At 50.3% G+C, this 16144-nt stretch overlaps 9 protein-coding genes across 9 annotated transcripts; 3 read left to right on the forward strand and 6 right to left on the reverse strand.

The window, feature by feature from the left end:
- Positions 1–117: 117 nt before the first annotated feature.
- CABS01_14169 (calcineurin-like phosphoesterase) lies at positions 118–566 on the reverse strand (the record flags this gene model as incomplete). The annotated part of the gene is made up of 2 exons (XM_060547509.1): positions 118–257; positions 371–566. 2 exons carry the CDS (start codon positions 564–566, stop codon positions 118–120), a joined length of 336 nt encoding a protein of 111 aa, XP_060393626.1.
- A 337-nt stretch (positions 567–903) lies between these two features.
- Positions 904–1906, reverse strand: CABS01_14170 (short-chain dehydrogenase; the record flags this gene model as incomplete). The annotated part of the gene is made up of 3 exons (XM_060547510.1): positions 904–1121; positions 1178–1789; positions 1843–1906. The coding sequence occupies 3 exons, from the start codon at positions 1904–1906 to the stop codon at positions 904–906; spliced, it is 894 nt and encodes a 297-aa protein (XP_060393627.1).
- A 1036-nt stretch (positions 1907–2942) lies between these two features.
- CABS01_14171 (uncharacterized protein) lies at positions 2943–4748 on the reverse strand (the record flags this gene model as incomplete). Its single annotated transcript, XM_060547511.1, has 5 exons — positions 2943–3279; positions 3350–3696; positions 3778–3841; positions 3898–4444; positions 4523–4748. 5 exons carry the CDS (start codon positions 4746–4748, stop codon positions 2943–2945), a joined length of 1521 nt encoding a protein of 506 aa, XP_060393628.1.
- A 1036-nt stretch (positions 4749–5784) lies between these two features.
- CABS01_14172 (uncharacterized protein) lies at positions 5785–6157 on the forward strand (the record flags this gene model as incomplete). Its single annotated transcript, XM_060547512.1, has 2 exons — positions 5785–5826; positions 6017–6157. The coding sequence occupies 2 exons, from the start codon at positions 5785–5787 to the stop codon at positions 6155–6157; spliced, it is 183 nt and encodes a 60-aa protein (XP_060393629.1).
- A 913-nt stretch (positions 6158–7070) lies between these two features.
- CABS01_14173 (uncharacterized protein) lies at positions 7071–8582 on the forward strand (the record flags this gene model as incomplete). The annotated part of the gene is made up of 9 exons (XM_060547513.1): positions 7071–7154; positions 7208–7240; positions 7303–7393; positions 7453–7494; positions 7544–7698; positions 7749–7786; positions 7876–8013; positions 8079–8498; positions 8549–8582. 9 exons carry the CDS (start codon positions 7071–7073, stop codon positions 8580–8582), a joined length of 1035 nt encoding a protein of 344 aa, XP_060393630.1.
- A 652-nt stretch (positions 8583–9234) lies between these two features.
- CABS01_14174 (uncharacterized protein) lies at positions 9235–9717 on the forward strand (the record flags this gene model as incomplete). The annotated part of the gene is made up of 1 exon (XM_060547514.1): positions 9235–9717. One exon carries the CDS (start codon positions 9235–9237, stop codon positions 9715–9717), a length of 483 nt encoding a protein of 160 aa, XP_060393631.1.
- Positions 9718–9743: 26 nt separating this feature from the next.
- Positions 9744–9953, reverse strand: CABS01_14175 (uncharacterized protein; the record flags this gene model as incomplete). The annotated part of the gene is made up of 1 exon (XM_060547515.1): positions 9744–9953. One exon carries the CDS (start codon positions 9951–9953, stop codon positions 9744–9746), a length of 210 nt encoding a protein of 69 aa, XP_060393632.1.
- An 857-nt stretch (positions 9954–10810) lies between these two features.
- On the reverse strand, positions 10811–11630 carry CABS01_14176 (nucleoside-diphosphate-sugar epimerase; the record flags this gene model as incomplete). Its single annotated transcript, XM_060547516.1, has 2 exons — positions 10811–11318; positions 11371–11630. 2 exons carry the CDS (start codon positions 11628–11630, stop codon positions 10811–10813), a joined length of 768 nt encoding a protein of 255 aa, XP_060393633.1.
- Positions 11631–12955: 1325 nt separating this feature from the next.
- On the reverse strand, positions 12956–15757 carry CABS01_14177 (fungal specific transcription factor; the record flags this gene model as incomplete). Its single annotated transcript, XM_060547517.1, has 3 exons — positions 12956–13021; positions 13082–14728; positions 14924–15757. The coding sequence occupies 3 exons, from the start codon at positions 15755–15757 to the stop codon at positions 12956–12958; spliced, it is 2547 nt and encodes an 848-aa protein (XP_060393634.1).
- Between the last annotated feature and the right edge of the window lie 387 nt (positions 15758–16144).

Here is a 16144-nt window from a genome sequence, read left to right on the forward strand (position 1 = left end):
GCCAACTATGGCCAACTCGAGGAGGAAACTCCTTTGGGGTTGCTATCTTCCCACAAGGCTAGGGAACCACCTTTTCTCCAGCCGAGAGCATTGAGACCAAACTCTCATGTTTGAGCCTCAATCCACATGAACCACGTTTCCTTCCCTGAAGCCTGGAGAGTGTTCCTGCCAGTAGCCCTTCTGGTTGGTGTAGAGTCGCTTCCCTGTCGCCTCATCCACAAAGTCGCAGTTGAAGTGTGTATGACCGAACGCCAGACCTTGATATTAGGGTTTTTCCAACAATCTTCGTTTCGCAAGTCTGTTTGAAAGTCAGATTTAATGTCGCTTTGAGCATGACAAGGTTCAACAGCGCGGATATCTTCGGTCGGACTGTAGTGCGTGAAGATGACAATCTTGCGTTCAGAGTCGACGGATATGGCGTTGACTATGCTGTTCAACCAGGCTAGGTCTTGCTTGTGCAGTTGGCAATGCTCTTCGACAGTCCAGCCATCGATTTCGCGGAAGTCGTTTAGGCTGTTGCTGACTGGCGTCTCTTCGATGATGGGACGTTGAAGAATAGTGTGCATCCCAGTACCGTTATGTGGCTGTCGGGAATTCGGTATTCTCGCTGATACATGAAGACGAACTCGCCAACTGCGCTTTCAGGATTCTACTTCCGTTCACTTCGATTCGCTTTTCCGAATTTGCCCAACGTCTCCCACGCGTTATCCCAGCTAGAGCCATATGGCTCATGGTCGCCAAGAACATAGAAGACAACGCGAAATTGGTCCAGCAGTACGTGTCTCATCCTCACTTATTCCTATCAAGTTTGCATCCATCGATATCATATGGTATGCAGGCATTGAGCCGTAAATACCCTCAATTAGGAATCAGAATTGACCGACACCAGAAACTAGAATACCTCTAGTAGGAACTAGCCATGGCGCTCAGCCGGCCACCATCCATGACCATGATCGAACCATTCGAATAGCTGCCGGAACGACTGGCAAGGTAGAGGATTGCTCCGGTCATCTCCTCATCCCCCCCAAACCTCCTCGCAGGAATGAATTTCGTATCATCAGGAGACTCGGTCTCTGGCTTGCGGTCACCGATAAGCCCAGAAGCAATTTCTGAGGGGAATACTGGAGTTTATTAGTTTTGCAAAATTGAGATGCAGAATCAGAACGGTAGTACTCACACCCAGGGGCGATCCCGTTCACACGAATCCCATGTCTAGCCAGTTGGCTACTGGCCTGCTTAGTGAGCTGCATTATAGCAGTCTTACTAGCCAAGTACGGGGGCGTCGAGGAGAAGTGCCGACTGAAAGCCGAAATACTGCTCGTGAAGATGACTTGGCTCTGGATGGCGATCACGTTGCTGCCTTCCTGGTCTGGCTTGCCGAAACCACCCTTGAGAGCATTCTTGTTACCGGCATCAAGGAGTTCAAGGAAGGCTGACATGGTAAAAAAGGCAGCCGTGATGTTCACATGCAAAACCTCCGTCATTTCCGTCATGGAAAAGTCATCGAAGAGAATCTTCTTCAAATCGGAAACGGAATGCGCTGGGTTAAAGCGAACAGAAGGCCCAATAACACCTGAATTGGCGATAACGAGGTTGACATAGCCGACTTCCTTGGTGATACGGTCGACAATGGATTGGAGGTCTTCCTTTGAGGTGACATCGCACTTGTGGGGGATCAGGTTGGGATGTTCTTTGGCTGCGTCTTCAAGCACCTCAAGACGGCGCCCAAGGATGTAGACCTTGGCGGCACCTTGAGAGACTAGGGCCCTCGCCATTGTGAGGCCGATACCTAGGTGCTGTCTTAGCACTGGGTTCATCTACGTCTTGCCGGAGGATGCATACCTGTCCCGCCGCCTGTAATCACGGCGACGATGCCGTCGACTCTGAAAATCGCGTTCGAATTCATCGTTGCTTCTTCTTCTTCTTCTACTGCAGTCCTTGCAAGATTGTGAAAGAGCAGTCGATTTCGTTGATGCAGGTCGGGGATTGATCCCCGCGATGTTGTCGGACTTCTCCATCATATATACTCCAGCCCCCGCGCCAATGTCCGGACAACAGAGGTGGCGCTCATAAGGTGTAAGCACCTCCTGCAGCCACATCCGTGCCTTGTACTAGGTTACGACTTGAACTTCGAGGACAAAGAACCAACGGACCGCGTCTGAATAGACATCCTTAGCCAATTGTATTCTTCGGTGATGTAGCCCACTTTATTTCGTTAAGTCGCTCAAAGTAAGAGCTCTGATTGTTGTTTGAAATGAGCGACTTGTAAGCGACGACTTCAATATCGGCAACAGCTGGCAGGAAGGATTATGGTGATCATTGGTGGTCAGCTGGGTTTACAAATCAAACACGTTTACAAATCGGAGTGCTTTACAAATTCTATCAGTTTACAAATCGAATCTGGCTGGAGCAAGGCGGCGCTCCTCCTGCGATAAACCGACACTCGGCGGTGCTCCACCTCAACCTTTGATCGTAATTTTTATCTCATGACGACGGATCACCTGGATTTGCAGTCGCACTGAGCTCACCACATCACTCTACCCTACGTGATCAGACTGACTGCCTGTCTTCCCTTTGTGCTTCGTCATGTTGTCGGCATCCAGCAGCCCTTACAGTACTAAGCGCGCTGCAAAGTACTAAGCCTACAAAGCCTACAAGAATACGTAACGAAACAGACTGTTATTATAGATATACCATAATTAATGTGATAAAACTTCAGGCTTTTTCAAGGCCGCTCAACGTGGTAGAAGTGGGCATCAAGCCGTGCTAGCCGCAGTACTGAGGCTTTATATCTCGCAGGTACATGCCGAAATGGGTGTTGAGTCAGGATCAAGGTGATTGGTGTTGTGTTTGAAAACATATTCTATTGATTCTACGCCTCCGTATATGTTTCTAACTCTATAATTCTGACAGGGGTCGTCCATACAACACATCGTGTAGGTCTAGTAGATGCTCCAGTCACCATTCATCTTCAGGTCAGGGGTGTGAATTCCCCGCTTCTCTTTCTCAATCTCCTCTTGCATGGTCCAGTTGGGTTCCCATTTGAACCCCTTGGGAAGGTTTGTATGCTCAAAGGGAGTGCCATTCTCGAGATGACTGCGGCCTTCGGCAAACTTTTCGGTGGCGTACTTCGCAGGGTCGTGAGTCCATATCCATTTGCCAAGTCCCATCGGGCCCCCTTTTGCGGCAGACTTCATGACCTCTTCAAATCCACCCTTCCGGTGCATCTCTCGTCGATTGGCGAATCCAAGACGCTGGAGGGTAGAGGCGCGTCGAATGCTGTTGGTTTCAGGCACAGTCAGTTTGGCTCGAGGGATCAGAGGCCATATGCATATAGATTTAGACGTACCGCAATAGTTCGTGAACCTTAGTTCCAATGTTGGCGTCCTTCTTTCCGGCAAGCCGCAAGCATTCAGCCAGAGATTGAGCGTCCTCCAGCGCTGTAGATGCGCCAGATATCGAAGATGGAATAAAGGCGTGCGCGCTATCACCAAGCTGAAGAATCCGACCCTCGGGCGATGTCCACTTAGACTGGGGATCGCGCCAGCAGAGCTGCCATTTGACGATGCTGTTCTCGGGGATGTTTCGAATGCCTTCCAAAATCAAAGGGTCCCATCCTTCGGTGACTGGCAGTTTACTAACAAACTCATCGCCAGTGATGGTCTCGGCCCATGACTCCGATGCAGTCCCATCGTCCTAGAACGATAGTGATTAGTTGTTTCCATCTGTCAGGAGAGTAAAACTAGTTGCGAGTGTGGTCCAGGAAAAGCGACATACCGGCATCGTGATTGCGATGACAATAGAGTCATTAGCAGTGATGAAGATGCAATGGAAGTCGCCACTATAAAACCAAAGTCAGCATACTGACGAGTTCATCAAGTGTCGGTAAGAACTCACCCGGAATGAGTGCGAAGATCAGGCCTCGTCGTCTTGATCAGTTTCTCATAGAGGTTCTTGTTTTTCACCGGGTCAAGGCGGTAGAAGATGCGGCAAATGACGAATCCTGTGGGAACGGCTCTGATTGCTTCTCCCATGACCACTTTGTGCGACTTGGTGCCTAGACCATCGGCAGCAACCACAATGTCAGCCACGAGTCGCTGGCCATCAGCTGTGACAGCAGTGCCTGTTCCTTCGGCAGCATTCTCAATGTAGTCAACGACATTCACGCCAAACTTGACCGGGATGCCTAGACGCATGCATTGGTCGTAGAACATGATTGACATGCCCGGTCGGCTAACCATAGTCCTGATTCTCAGGGGCCAAGCAACGTGGGGCTGGACATCGTCTCTGTTGTACTCGAACTCTTGAGGTTGACAGACTTCTTGACCATCAAGTCTTCGGTATGAACAGAACGCATCCCACGATTGGCGGTGATACTCCTCGAGCATGCTCGGGTAGTCCTTGAAAGTTGCGAGAGCAGATGGTCCAATGAAAATCACATCGCCTGTGTCCGAGTATCAATTAGTCCATTTATTTCTGATTATCCGTTATTTCTGCTTCATGTATCAAAAATATGGCTCACCAATTGTAGAGTTCTTGCTGTTCTTCTCCACAACTTCGACATCGTGCCCTTTTTTCCAGCACTCGAGAGCGGTCAGTAGGCCGGCAGGCCCACCACCAACGATGAGAACCTTGAGTCCTGTAGATGGCCATCGGAGCACGCCATCTAAGAAAGTGCTTTCGTGCGTTGGTTTGGGGACACCGCCGTGTGCAGAATCGCCGTTGGTTTGTTGGTCTATGAGGGTCATGGCTGGCGCTTTTTCCACGATTGGCCTATTGGAATTAAGGGTTTGATGAAGCTATCGTTGAATCAAAAGAATTGTGTTGGTGTGATCAAGACCTTTAAGACCAAGATCTTTAGCTTATATATTTCTCCAAGCCAGCGATTACTCGATCTCAGTCTTGACTAGAATCTCCCGGCAGTTCAGTGACGGCTTACACGGTCAGAAGACGAAGCGCGTCGAGTGGGGCTCGATATTGGCGGCATTACGATTCTGGCCTGCACGGCCGACGGCTCGGGACGTTAGTCGCTCCCGATTCTCGGTAAATGCTGTATCTGTATGGAATAGGCCGCCCAGGGTTTCCCGAAGCCGTTGTGGAGCGCGTCGGGAGCAGACCATCAGCAACCAAATCCTTTCTCTGTAGGATAGTCTGGTCCAAACGATCAATGATGATTGGGCGAGCTGAATCGTATACGCCATTGCAGTAAGTCTCGAATCCGGGGTTGCCAGTCTTGCAACTGTCAACCCGACGGTTTAGCTGAACTCAAATAGCGGGACTTTGAGATGATGGATCGGGGTAGCCCCGCTGGTCTACAATTCCGGATGGGTCCTGCTGAAAGCTTGTCTTCAAACTGACACATTCGTGTGATTACCCTACCTAGCTGATTATTGCCAACGAGCTGCTTCGAAATACTCCATGCCCCCCAGTTGCTCGTGCTGTTCCCTCTTTGTCATGCTCAAAATCCGTCTCGGGCTTCATTGCATGGCGCACACCCAACGAATCAACTTGCTTGCGCGATCCAGTCGCCTTCCAAGCCCGATCGTCCGAACTCTGGGTGTACGAGTATGCATGAACTATTATAGAAGGGACCCCCTCCCGAGCCTCCTGCAACGACACCTACTCTCAGCCTCATTAGCCACATCCAAATGAGCCGCAACGTATCATCCGTATGCGTCAAAGTTTTGGAAAGTACCACGAAGCAAAAAGGCTGCTGCAGCTGGTAATTGTCGGAAATGTCCCTGTGATGTGATCCAACGACATGGCTTCCATGCACGAGCCACCATGCCATGCATCAAACATCACAACCAACTGCATGATGTTATTGTACGAGCTCCATTCTCTCTGGGAGATTCGCTGTGTCACGCGCGTTGCTTTCTTTTTCGCGAACGTTTCCTCGCTGAAAAGAGTATCTTCGCCGTGGTCCCGCATAATTGAATCCGGTCAAACAGAGAGGCAGTGAGAAGCGTACAATTGACTGTACTTTGGATCGCATTAAATCACTTACACTAGCTAGGAAACGCATGCCTTCAAGTGGCCTTCAACTCCCTGGCCTAAAGATCCCAGATACAAGGAACTGGGAATCTGGAACAACGAATATTTCTGCAACGGCTTCGAGGCTTTGAGGCTTTTACCATGGCCCCTCTCACTAAGGTAGGGCACATCATTGGACCTAGGAGGAGGTTCACCTGCTTCTCATTGATGGGCGAAAACATTTGAGAGATCGGCATATCCATGCCGACTTGCCAATGTAAGTCGTTCTTGTCTCTCAGGCGTTGCTGCTGTCCCGCCTCGAAGCTGACAACATGGCCTAGCTACTCTGCGTTTGGAAGAGGGCCTGAGGAAGACAAAGTGGAACCAATCTGAGGTTACCTGTCCTAATGAGGTCTTTGATTATGGTGATAGTACTGAAGAAGATTTCAGTTTGTCTCAATCTTGGAAACAGTAACCCTAAGAAGATGCACCCGTTTGGATACTTCGCTTTTTAGAGGCGACCCTGCCGGATCGAAATCGGCCGTGCTTGTCATCTTGAGAACCTCTAAATCCCAACGACTATATGACATCACCCAGTTGTTGCAACTTGCGGTGAAGCTCAATCTACATACTACCATGAACGTCAAATCACAGAGCTATCTTCCAGTCTGCTCTTGTCTTGAAGAGTTATTTTCGTAATTATGAAAAGTGATGGAATTACCAACGCACTCACAAACAATTGTGCAGTGCATAATTATAAATATACGCTATACCCTGCATCATGGCACCATACAAGCTCCACGTCGTACTCTACCTAACCAATTCGTCCAGATTCGTGCGTTGGTTCCATGTTTACGAACCTTGCATACGCCGTGAATAGTATCTTCGCCGCCAACATGCATACTTTTCTCCAGCCAAGGAGAGGGGTAAATGGAAATTAATCAAGCCTCTTGTGCACACGTGCTAATCGTATCACTGTTGTGATCTCCTCATCCTTAAATCGAAAAGAAAACTCTTAAGGAAACATTGCCATTTCGTTCAGGGTGAAAGACCTGATCTCAACCTTCGACGCCTTTGTTCTTGTTCCGTTTCCGACTATGTCCAGCAGCACCATAAGCGCAGCCCCTGCGGCCACGAACCTGGCCACCGTCGAAGGCCCGGGACACATCGTTCCCCAAGATGTACAGTGAAAGACACAGGACCTCATTTCTTCTCAATCGTTGACACGAATTAGGCCCCCAATGACAACGCGTCGGAGCTTAGGGAGGTGAGTTCGAGTCTTGGTGACTGTATCCTAGACGACATGGTCAAGCTAATGATCAATAACAGAGCATCGCTTCATCAAGCACGAGTGTCACCTCCTCCATTCTTGATTATCGAATCGAAAATGGTCGAACGTACCACAAGTACAAAGACGGCCGTGAGTATTGACCCGATGGAACATCGGCAATAAGAGCACACCTGACGTCGATGACGCAGAATATCATATTCCCAATGACGCATCGGAATCTGACAGACTGGGTGAGTCCTTCTGTTCAACTGGCCTCAACTAAGCTGATAAGCAAGCCAGATTTGCAACACAACCTTTTCCTTCTGACCTTGGATAACAAGCTGGGTCTCGCACCTCCGAACGCCCCCGACTCAAAGGTGAAGAGGGTCCTTGATGTCGGCACTGGCACTGGAATCTGGGCAGTTGACTTTGGGGAGGAACACCCTGAAGCTGAAGTAAGTACTGATAGATGCTTTTCATGGTGTAAAGCTAATGGCAGAGACAGGTCCTCGGCATTGATCTCTCTCAGTCTATGCCACAGTTGTAAGTACCTGGTATAAAAGTCAAGTTCAACTAGCAGCCATACTTGGGACTGTATTAGCACCTGGTTTCAAGACACTGACACCTTCAAGCATCCCTCCTAATGTCAAGTTCGAGATTGATGACCTAGAAGAGCCTTGGGTCTACTCGAAGCCGTTCGATTATATCCACACAAGGGCGATGAACTCCTCAATCACTGATTGGAAAGTCTACATCAAAAAGTGCTTTGAGTAAGAAGCCCTCGTCGAATACCCAGACTAAAGTGAAATATGCCTGTTGACTCATGCTTTTGCAGCAACCTCAAATCGGGAGGTTTTCTAGAGCTGCAGGAGTACGACGTGTTCGTCAAGTCCGACGATGGTACTTTGAAGCCGGAACATGCTGTCTCCAGATGTGTCGACCTGATATACGATGCATCCATCAAGTTTGGAAGGCCCTACCAGCACATCGAACCGCTTGCAGAGATGATGAGAGAGGTCGGATTCGTTGATGTTGCGATCCAGAGCGACAAATGGCCCTCGAACGCATGGGCTAGGGACTCTGAGTATAAGGAATTGGGCATGTGGAACCACGAGAATATGTCTTCTGGTGTTGAGGGCTTCACCATGGCCGCTTTTACTCGCATACACAACTGGACGAAGGAAGAAGTGCAGGCCTTCCTGGTTGATGTCCGGAAGGACCTGAAAGACAGGTCTATTCATGGGTACTGGACAGTGTTAGTAATAATTGGTCCTGGCATTGGTATTAGCTGACATCTCATGACAGTTACAATATTTATGGAAGAAAGCCAGAGGCGTAAAGAAAGGTGGACAACATTGAGGGAGCAGATGATCTGCCGAATGAGAGTGATGTCATTTTAACAAGGGATATCTTGCGTACATGTACTTCAGCTGATTAAGTAAGTATGGAAGTGCTTGCTAATGAAAGGAATAGTGAAACGAATTTATTCCATTTCGTATCCTGTACAGTTGAAGATTTCGATCATTGTCCCCTACTCGGGTCGTTCTCATTCGTCACTGAGTAATGCTGCATTTCCACCTGACCACAACGCTCTGGTTTTCCAGGTGTTCGTACATGGACGAGCCGTGGGCGGGAGAGAAGCTTGTCCTACGTTGTGGTATCAAGGTGCTTCTTTGGCAGGGAGAGACGGGTCCTGAGGACATCCAGAAGCCACCTTAGTTTGGCAAAAACGGTAATCGTGAAGCTTAATTGTCTCCTTCCGGAGAAAGACCAGGAATTGTAGAATAAATCGCTTGCACGCTCCCACCCAAAGACGAGCTTTTACCTGGCTGGATGCAATCTCCTAGAGGATGCACCCACAATTCTGTTCTAACCTGCTTGAGAAAAACAACACCACGCTTTCTCGCCATACACACCAAGTCGTGTCATCAGGCCTGAGCGCAACTGAAGTACACATCAGAACAAAATCATCACTTGAACCAGACATCAAAATGTACATTCCGGAGGCACGTGTTGACTACTTCTTCGCCATCCACGACTTCAGCATCTCCGACTCCATACTCAAGGCCATGGAAGACATGCACGGCGATCCTTGGGATATGTCCCTCCCTCAAGCGCTCTTCTTGATATTTCTCAGCTTCCTCTTCTTCGGAAGCATAGCGCTCGGAACCAACATTCTCGTGGCCTACCTTGATGCCCGGTACAATCCACCACAATACTACTACGGAGACAACCTACGAACGGTGCCCAACCTGCGCAGCTTTAGGGATCAATCGGAGCCGCTCCCTCGATATGAGCGCGAGGATTCTACTGCGAGACCACTTCTTGCTTTCGAAGGGAACACCCCGCCTCCCGCCTACGGTACCGTCTTCCATATTCCCGCGCCATATGAGGACGATGAAGGTGACGAGGACTACTCGGCAGAATCTTCACCGGTTGCACCAGACAGCAGCTATATTGCTTACATGGTGTAAGGCATACTACATCTCCTTGCTACTTACTACATGGGCCGACCAAGCGATGCAGCTAGAGCGTATTCGCTAGCAACACACGCCGCCCAGCTGCCAACCATCTGTCTTAGATTGGTCCGAATGTTGAACATCGCTTTCCTACCTTGAGTCGAGACGTACTTGGGAGCTCTTAGGTCAAGGACGACAAAACGGAATACGGGGATAGGTATAGGGAGAAAGGCATGCTGGGATGATATCATAAGAAACGGCAGAAAGGTTACAACGACCAGAGGAGATCCGGCCTCAAAGTCTTGAGGATTTCGTATTTCGGCGTTCGGGCGTCTTGGCTTCCTGGTATCGGGGCGTCTTACCCTCTAGCATTCGTTTGATATGGGAAGGGGCTTTGGGGTCGTTGGCAAGCATGCCGAAGTGAGAGTCCGGCTCCAGATAGCTCGCATGGCGACAACAATACATAAGCTAGCCCGCATCCACTTCATACTGCCTGACCACCCATTGTCGCACATCGTGTCACCCACTAATGTTGTTTGGCGAATGTTGCCGTGTCATGTCAGCCAAGTACAATCTCGACATGAGTGCCTTAACTTCGTGTTAGCTTCAGTCTTTCTAGACCACAAAAGGGGTTATCTGGCCACAACCAAGTCAAAGCGACGAAGCCGTCGCTCGCAAACATACACGAATGACCATCAGCCAAAAACAAATCGACCTTGACACGATATATCAAGAATTGGCAAAACGAAGGGGCTCAATCGGGATTCGAACCCGAGACCTCGCCCAATTTCACGCTGTGCGCAAGGATTGGTAAACCCGAAGGGCGAATCATACCACTAGACCATTGAGCCAGGGGATCCCTGTGGGATCCAATGAGTGGTTACGGCTGGCGACTTGGCCCCAGATTACGCATTATATAGTGTTGGAGTCTTGCAATGCGACAAGTTGATCGTCCATGTCCAAAGATGCGAGCGCAAATCAGTGTAAACCCTAAACATTTAGAGAACCGGTATGGTGAGTCATAATTCAACTGCCAATGGAACGCAACACTACAACAAAAAAGCTACTTTACACGTCGGCACTGGGATTCATATCTCACGGGGTATCTTCACTGCAAACCAGCCAACCTCCTGAAGCCAACATTCTCCACGACCCTCAATCCGCCGTTAAGCGTAATAATCCCCTTCCCGCCCGCAGCAAGTCCGTCATCCATCTTGCCCATCGCCATTTCGCTCATGAATTTGCCCAAAACTTCTGTCGGGCTGACAAAAGACGGCATAGTTGTTCGAATCACGGGGCCGAGGAACATATTCATGGCGTTGTACAGCGCGCCGGCGTTGGGCGCATAGGTCTCGACGGCCTTGTGGCCGGCCTTGTCTACGAAGGCAGGGCGGACAGATTCGGCGCGCAGACGCGGGTTCGCGGCGCGCATCTCGGAGAGGAGGGTCTCGGTCTCGCCCTTGACTCGGGCGAAGATGGCGCTGAAGCGGCCCGGCGCCTGCGTCGCGCCCTCGCCTGAGACGTAGATGAAGCGGAAGGGTTCGTTGTTCGGCGGTAGGTTGGCGAAAGCCTTTGCTGCTTCCAAAGTGTAGTCCTTTGTGATTTTGACATAATCCCTGTGGCCGTGTAAGCACTTCTCGTAGGGGTGGTTGGAGGGGTTGTGCTTACTCTTTGCTGACCTTGTTCTGGCTGATGCCCAGTGCCCACACAGCGCCGTTTGCGCCCTTGAGCTTGTCGAGTACGTCTGCGTCGTACTTTTCAAAGTCCTTGTGGATGATGACATTGATTCGAGGATCTTTTGAGGCTTCGGCCATGGGGATTGGGCTTCTGCTGAGGATTGAGATCTTTGTGATGTCCTTCATCTTAATCATGGCATCGAGAACGCCTGAGCCTACAAGGCCAGTGGCTCCAGTGAGGATGAGATGCATCGTGTTAGTAGTGTCGGTTGAGTCGTGCTTTAGAGATGACAACAACGTCAGTGTGGAAATGTTCACTTCTGCTAAAGTGCCCTGGATATCAAAAGTGAATAAGATGAGAGAGTAATAATCTACATCTCAGTCAGGTCAGCAGCGATCCGGCCGTCTTTTCAATCTCAGCCGTCTAAGACGGAGCGGGCGGTGCGGCCGCGTCCTGCGGACATTGAATCCACCCTGGCGCCTTAGCAGACGAATTACAGAGTCATCTGCCGGCGGAAGGCGTCCCGGAGTTAGCGCTATCGCCATCTCACGGCGCCTGAAATACGTGCGCGGCTGCTTCTGGAACCTGCACCAAGGCAGTAAGACCTCAAAAGGATCAAGTCCGAAGCTTAGGGGTCCATGAAGGGACTTCTGTTCGTCTGACGGGATATTGTTGCACCGCATAGTTGCTAATTCCATCCAGTCATAGTCACAAATTCCTTGACCGGTGTGAGGCATTCATCCGATTCTGACCTACGCTGGCCAGCTACGTTTCAAAACTCACGTCTAATTTCGCAAGAGGAGGGCCATCAGCAAGCAGCCACTGCGCCGCTAAAGCCCCAGGTTGCTACATGCTGTCGCAATCGCACTGAACTGCGGCTAAAGTAGGTAAGCACGTAAGGTACTTCAGAGCATTAGAGTAGAATGCAGCAAGATTCAGCTATTATTCCCGCCAAACGCCGAACTCACAGAATCTCCGCAGCGGAAAATATCTCTCACAGCCATGCTGAGACGGTTGTTTATTCATCTTTTGCAGTGGACTTCGGTGTTCTCCCGTCTGGTTGGGCTTTTTTCTTTTTACTCTTGAATCCTACACGTTGAGTTGTTCAAAGTCGAACACTTGTCATCAGAACTTGGCAAGTGTTCATAGTATAGCATCTTCTCGCCTATTAGCACATGATGAAACCCTCTATTAATTCTTCTTTAGTGTATTCGCTTCTCCTATAGCTCTTCAATTCTACCCCGTTGCGCCCTCGGAGCGCACTTGCCATCTCCCTTTTTTGCCGATTCTTCTCTGCCTTAGCTTCATCGGCAATAAGCCCCCAAGCACTAAATACCTTTCATAAAATTGTCAACGAAGAGGAGTAATTTCTCGTAAAGAGATTTCGTCTCTGGCTTGATCTAGTCTGATCAAGGACGCGGTCTAGGACTGAGCTGAGAGAATTGATCTCCGCCACTCAGTTTGTCGCAGGAAGACGCAATGTTACAGAGTTGTGGACTGACTTTCGAACGAATACCATGACAGATGATTGTATACTAGTTCCAAAGGCAGTATCTCCAATAGATTGAGTGCTGCATCATGAGAACATATCAGGCATAGCGTTGAAGTTCATAATGGAACCGAACCCGAACCCATTATTGTCCTGGAATCAAGTTAGAATGCGGAATCAAACCAGTTTGGGGCTTGTAGGAAGAATGTTTACCAAAGATGTGCCCCAATCCCAATCCCCGAGCATGTCGACGCCGGCATCAAAGTCCATATCCAAATCGTGGACATCGGGCATGCTGACCCCTTCCTCAGTTACATCGCCTCCAGCCAACTCCTTGAGCAAATCATGGCACTCCTTAACACGCTCCTTACACGCCTCTTCGAAGAATTTCTCAATCTTTTCATCACTGACACCCTGCTCCAAGCCATGAATATGAGCAATGAGAAGTACACTCAGCGCGTGGCCCTTGATGTTCGTCTCTCCCGACCGAATCCGATTCCGCGACCAGTCGTACACAGCGTCAAGAATACCGCGCAGCTGATATTCAGAGCCGCTGTAGAATATGGAGTGCCCATTCCTCACTTCCTCCTCCTTGATGTTGATGAGCTCCAACCCCAGTGTCATGACGCCTTGGAAGGGAACAGATCGGTAAAACCCGGCACCATTAATAGTCAACCGATGGAAATCCACCTCCGACGGGGTCACAGGCTTCATCGTGGCGCCAGTGCCAGACTTGTCAGGTGCCAGAAAGGCAACCTCAGACAGTCGCAACGCCGTGTCAACGACCATCTTACGAGAGAAGTAGTAAACGGGGTTCCGCAGCGCCAGCGGGGCAATCGGGTGGTGCAGGGCAAAGAAGAGCCGGTACGTCAGGGTCTGAACATATCGCAGCTGAAAAGAGGTGACAGACGGGTACGCCTTAAGCTGCTGCATCATCTTTTGGAGCGATCTGCTCAGTTCGTTGCTATGTCGGAGGGTCTCTTCGTAGACTGTATCTGAGCGGAACTCGTTGACGCGCTTTGCTACAGCGAGACGAGCTGCGAATGTTCCGAATAATGCCAGCGGAATCGTCATCTGTGTGTGTGTACCCGGATCCCTGGGCACAGGGAAGGCGGACTCGCCATCTTCGACGAGTTGCTCGTCATCTAGGTTTGCCGGTAATTCAGTGTCGAAGTCGTCTAATGAAATAAGAGGCGGGCCTCCAGAGTCGACGCTCGTCTGCAGCGTCATCTCTAAGATCGTGACCCAAAGCCTCCGACGAATTTCAGCGCGGTATGGAGACATTTTGATGATTGATTTGGGATCGCGATGCAGTCCCATGTACATAGCCGTTCGGAGAAGAGCACCAGCGCCGATCCAGGTGAGATCACAGCCGATATTGGCCGTGTGACGAAGATGGTGCATCAAGCATCGGATCTGAAGTCCTGGAATAGTCATCTTGGATTTTTCGCAGGGGGCAATGAGCCAGAACATGGCTTCCCAGAACCACTGAATGGCCAGATTTCTGAGGGTAAAGCGTTCGTCGTGCATTGTGGCGCCGATGCCCATGCACAGCTGCATGGTGATGATGAAGGAGTCGCTCGCGTCGGAGGGGTTCAGCCAGTACTTTTCGTAGTCTGCTTTGAAGGTCGGGACGTGGACGATGCGGTGGATGCACTCAAAGGTGCGCAGGTAGTTTCCGATGAGAACATCTGCTAAGTCTCGCGAGGGCATGCTCTTGCCAGTTGAGATTGTGCTGAATGAGGGGGTCCGGCGGGCTTTGATGATGCGGCCTAGCTTTTTGCATCTTTCTAGGTCAACATAGAGTTGAGATGATCGACGGTTCTCGAACTTCCTTGCAAAGTTGACAAGACGGTACAACTGTAGTAAGTGTAAGTATCTAACACGCTAATGCAATGTGACAACGAGTGTGTCTAGTACGACAACTGGATGATAGTAGAACAATAAAGGACAGATGAGCCATTAGAGGCATTGAGTCGACCCCTGGGAAAGTACAGGGGAACAATGGACAAAGGCTGGTATCATAAGATTTGAAATGAAAAGATGAGTACTAACCATATCAGCTGCATTCATCCAATGACTCTGCCCAAAGTAACGAGTCTTGCTGACGCAGCCACGACTATACCTCAACCCTTCTCGGAGACCGGGCGCAGGTTGAGGTATATCTTCTTCCCTAGCACCGTACTTCACAGTGAGATCCGACAATTGCTGTTCAAGTTGCTTCACCCGATCAACCAGAGAATTTACCGTCGACGAGGAGCCGGGGCAACTTCCAGGAGTCGATGCCGTCTCCGCTCTCACGCTCACGGAAGCCGGGGGACGCGAAGGGTTTAGCGGCCGCCAGATCCCAAAGTCGGAGAGTCCGCCATGTTCACCGGGGTCAGTGGGGTTGAAGAGAGGGTTTCCGTCGAGTGTTCTTGGGTCATGCGTGGTGGGAGATGCCTCTGACAGGGGCCGAGAAGTAGGGATGATCGGTTCCGGGAATCCGAGACCCGATTCGCTGGCCTTGGTCGAACCGTGGACGGGGTCTTTGAAGTTTTCTAGCCGTGTCCGAGTGGGTAGAGTGGTATCTGCACCAACGGCGGGAGAAGAAGTCACCGGTGGCCTCGCCCGCAGGGATGAGGGCGCGGGAAGGACAAGGTCCGGCAGGCGGAGAGCCGTGTGAAGAGAACCCTCGTTAACTTCAGCCCCATGTTTGGGACTGTTTCTAGTCGTTGGCTTTGCTTGCGAGGTGTATGTGCAGACGGCGTGTTTGGATCGGATGCAGGTGCTGCAGGGGAGGTTCCTATCGCAGCGGACTTTCCGACGGCGGCATTGTTCGCATGCCAGAGCAGGCCTACGCCGCTTCTTCGGCGCCGAGGACTGATCTGGGCTTCTCAAAGAATCCATTCTGGGGAGTACTACAAGTTTCTGGTTGGAGAATTGGGAAACGGGGGAAGAATGCGATCATGGGACGCGGGCTGGGCGAGCTTGGTGGGATGCTCGGCTTTTTGAACTGAGTCCGAATCTCATCAAGTAGATTAGGCCCAGTTTATCGAAAGCTGTTGCCTGTGCCAGGATTCGATGGGTCCATGGTACTACTAGCAGATTTTGTAAGAGATCTTATCAGATGATCAGATAATTATAAGTTGTGAAGGGGGAGGAGAACGATGAGTTCGATGGCGAAGGAAGTAGGACAAAGCTTATCCCCGACATGTCGTCGGGATTCTTGCGCTTTTGGGCCGTTCCGCCCGCCATACACCGAGATCCTTAGCAGTTTGATTGGTTCAATGCTCG

This window comes from Colletotrichum abscissum, assembly GCF_030869225.1.
Source record: "Colletotrichum abscissum strain IMI 504890 chromosome Unknown Scaffold_51.1, whole genome shotgun sequence".
Lineage (NCBI taxonomy): Eukaryota > Fungi > Ascomycota > Sordariomycetes > Glomerellales > Glomerellaceae > Colletotrichum > Colletotrichum abscissum.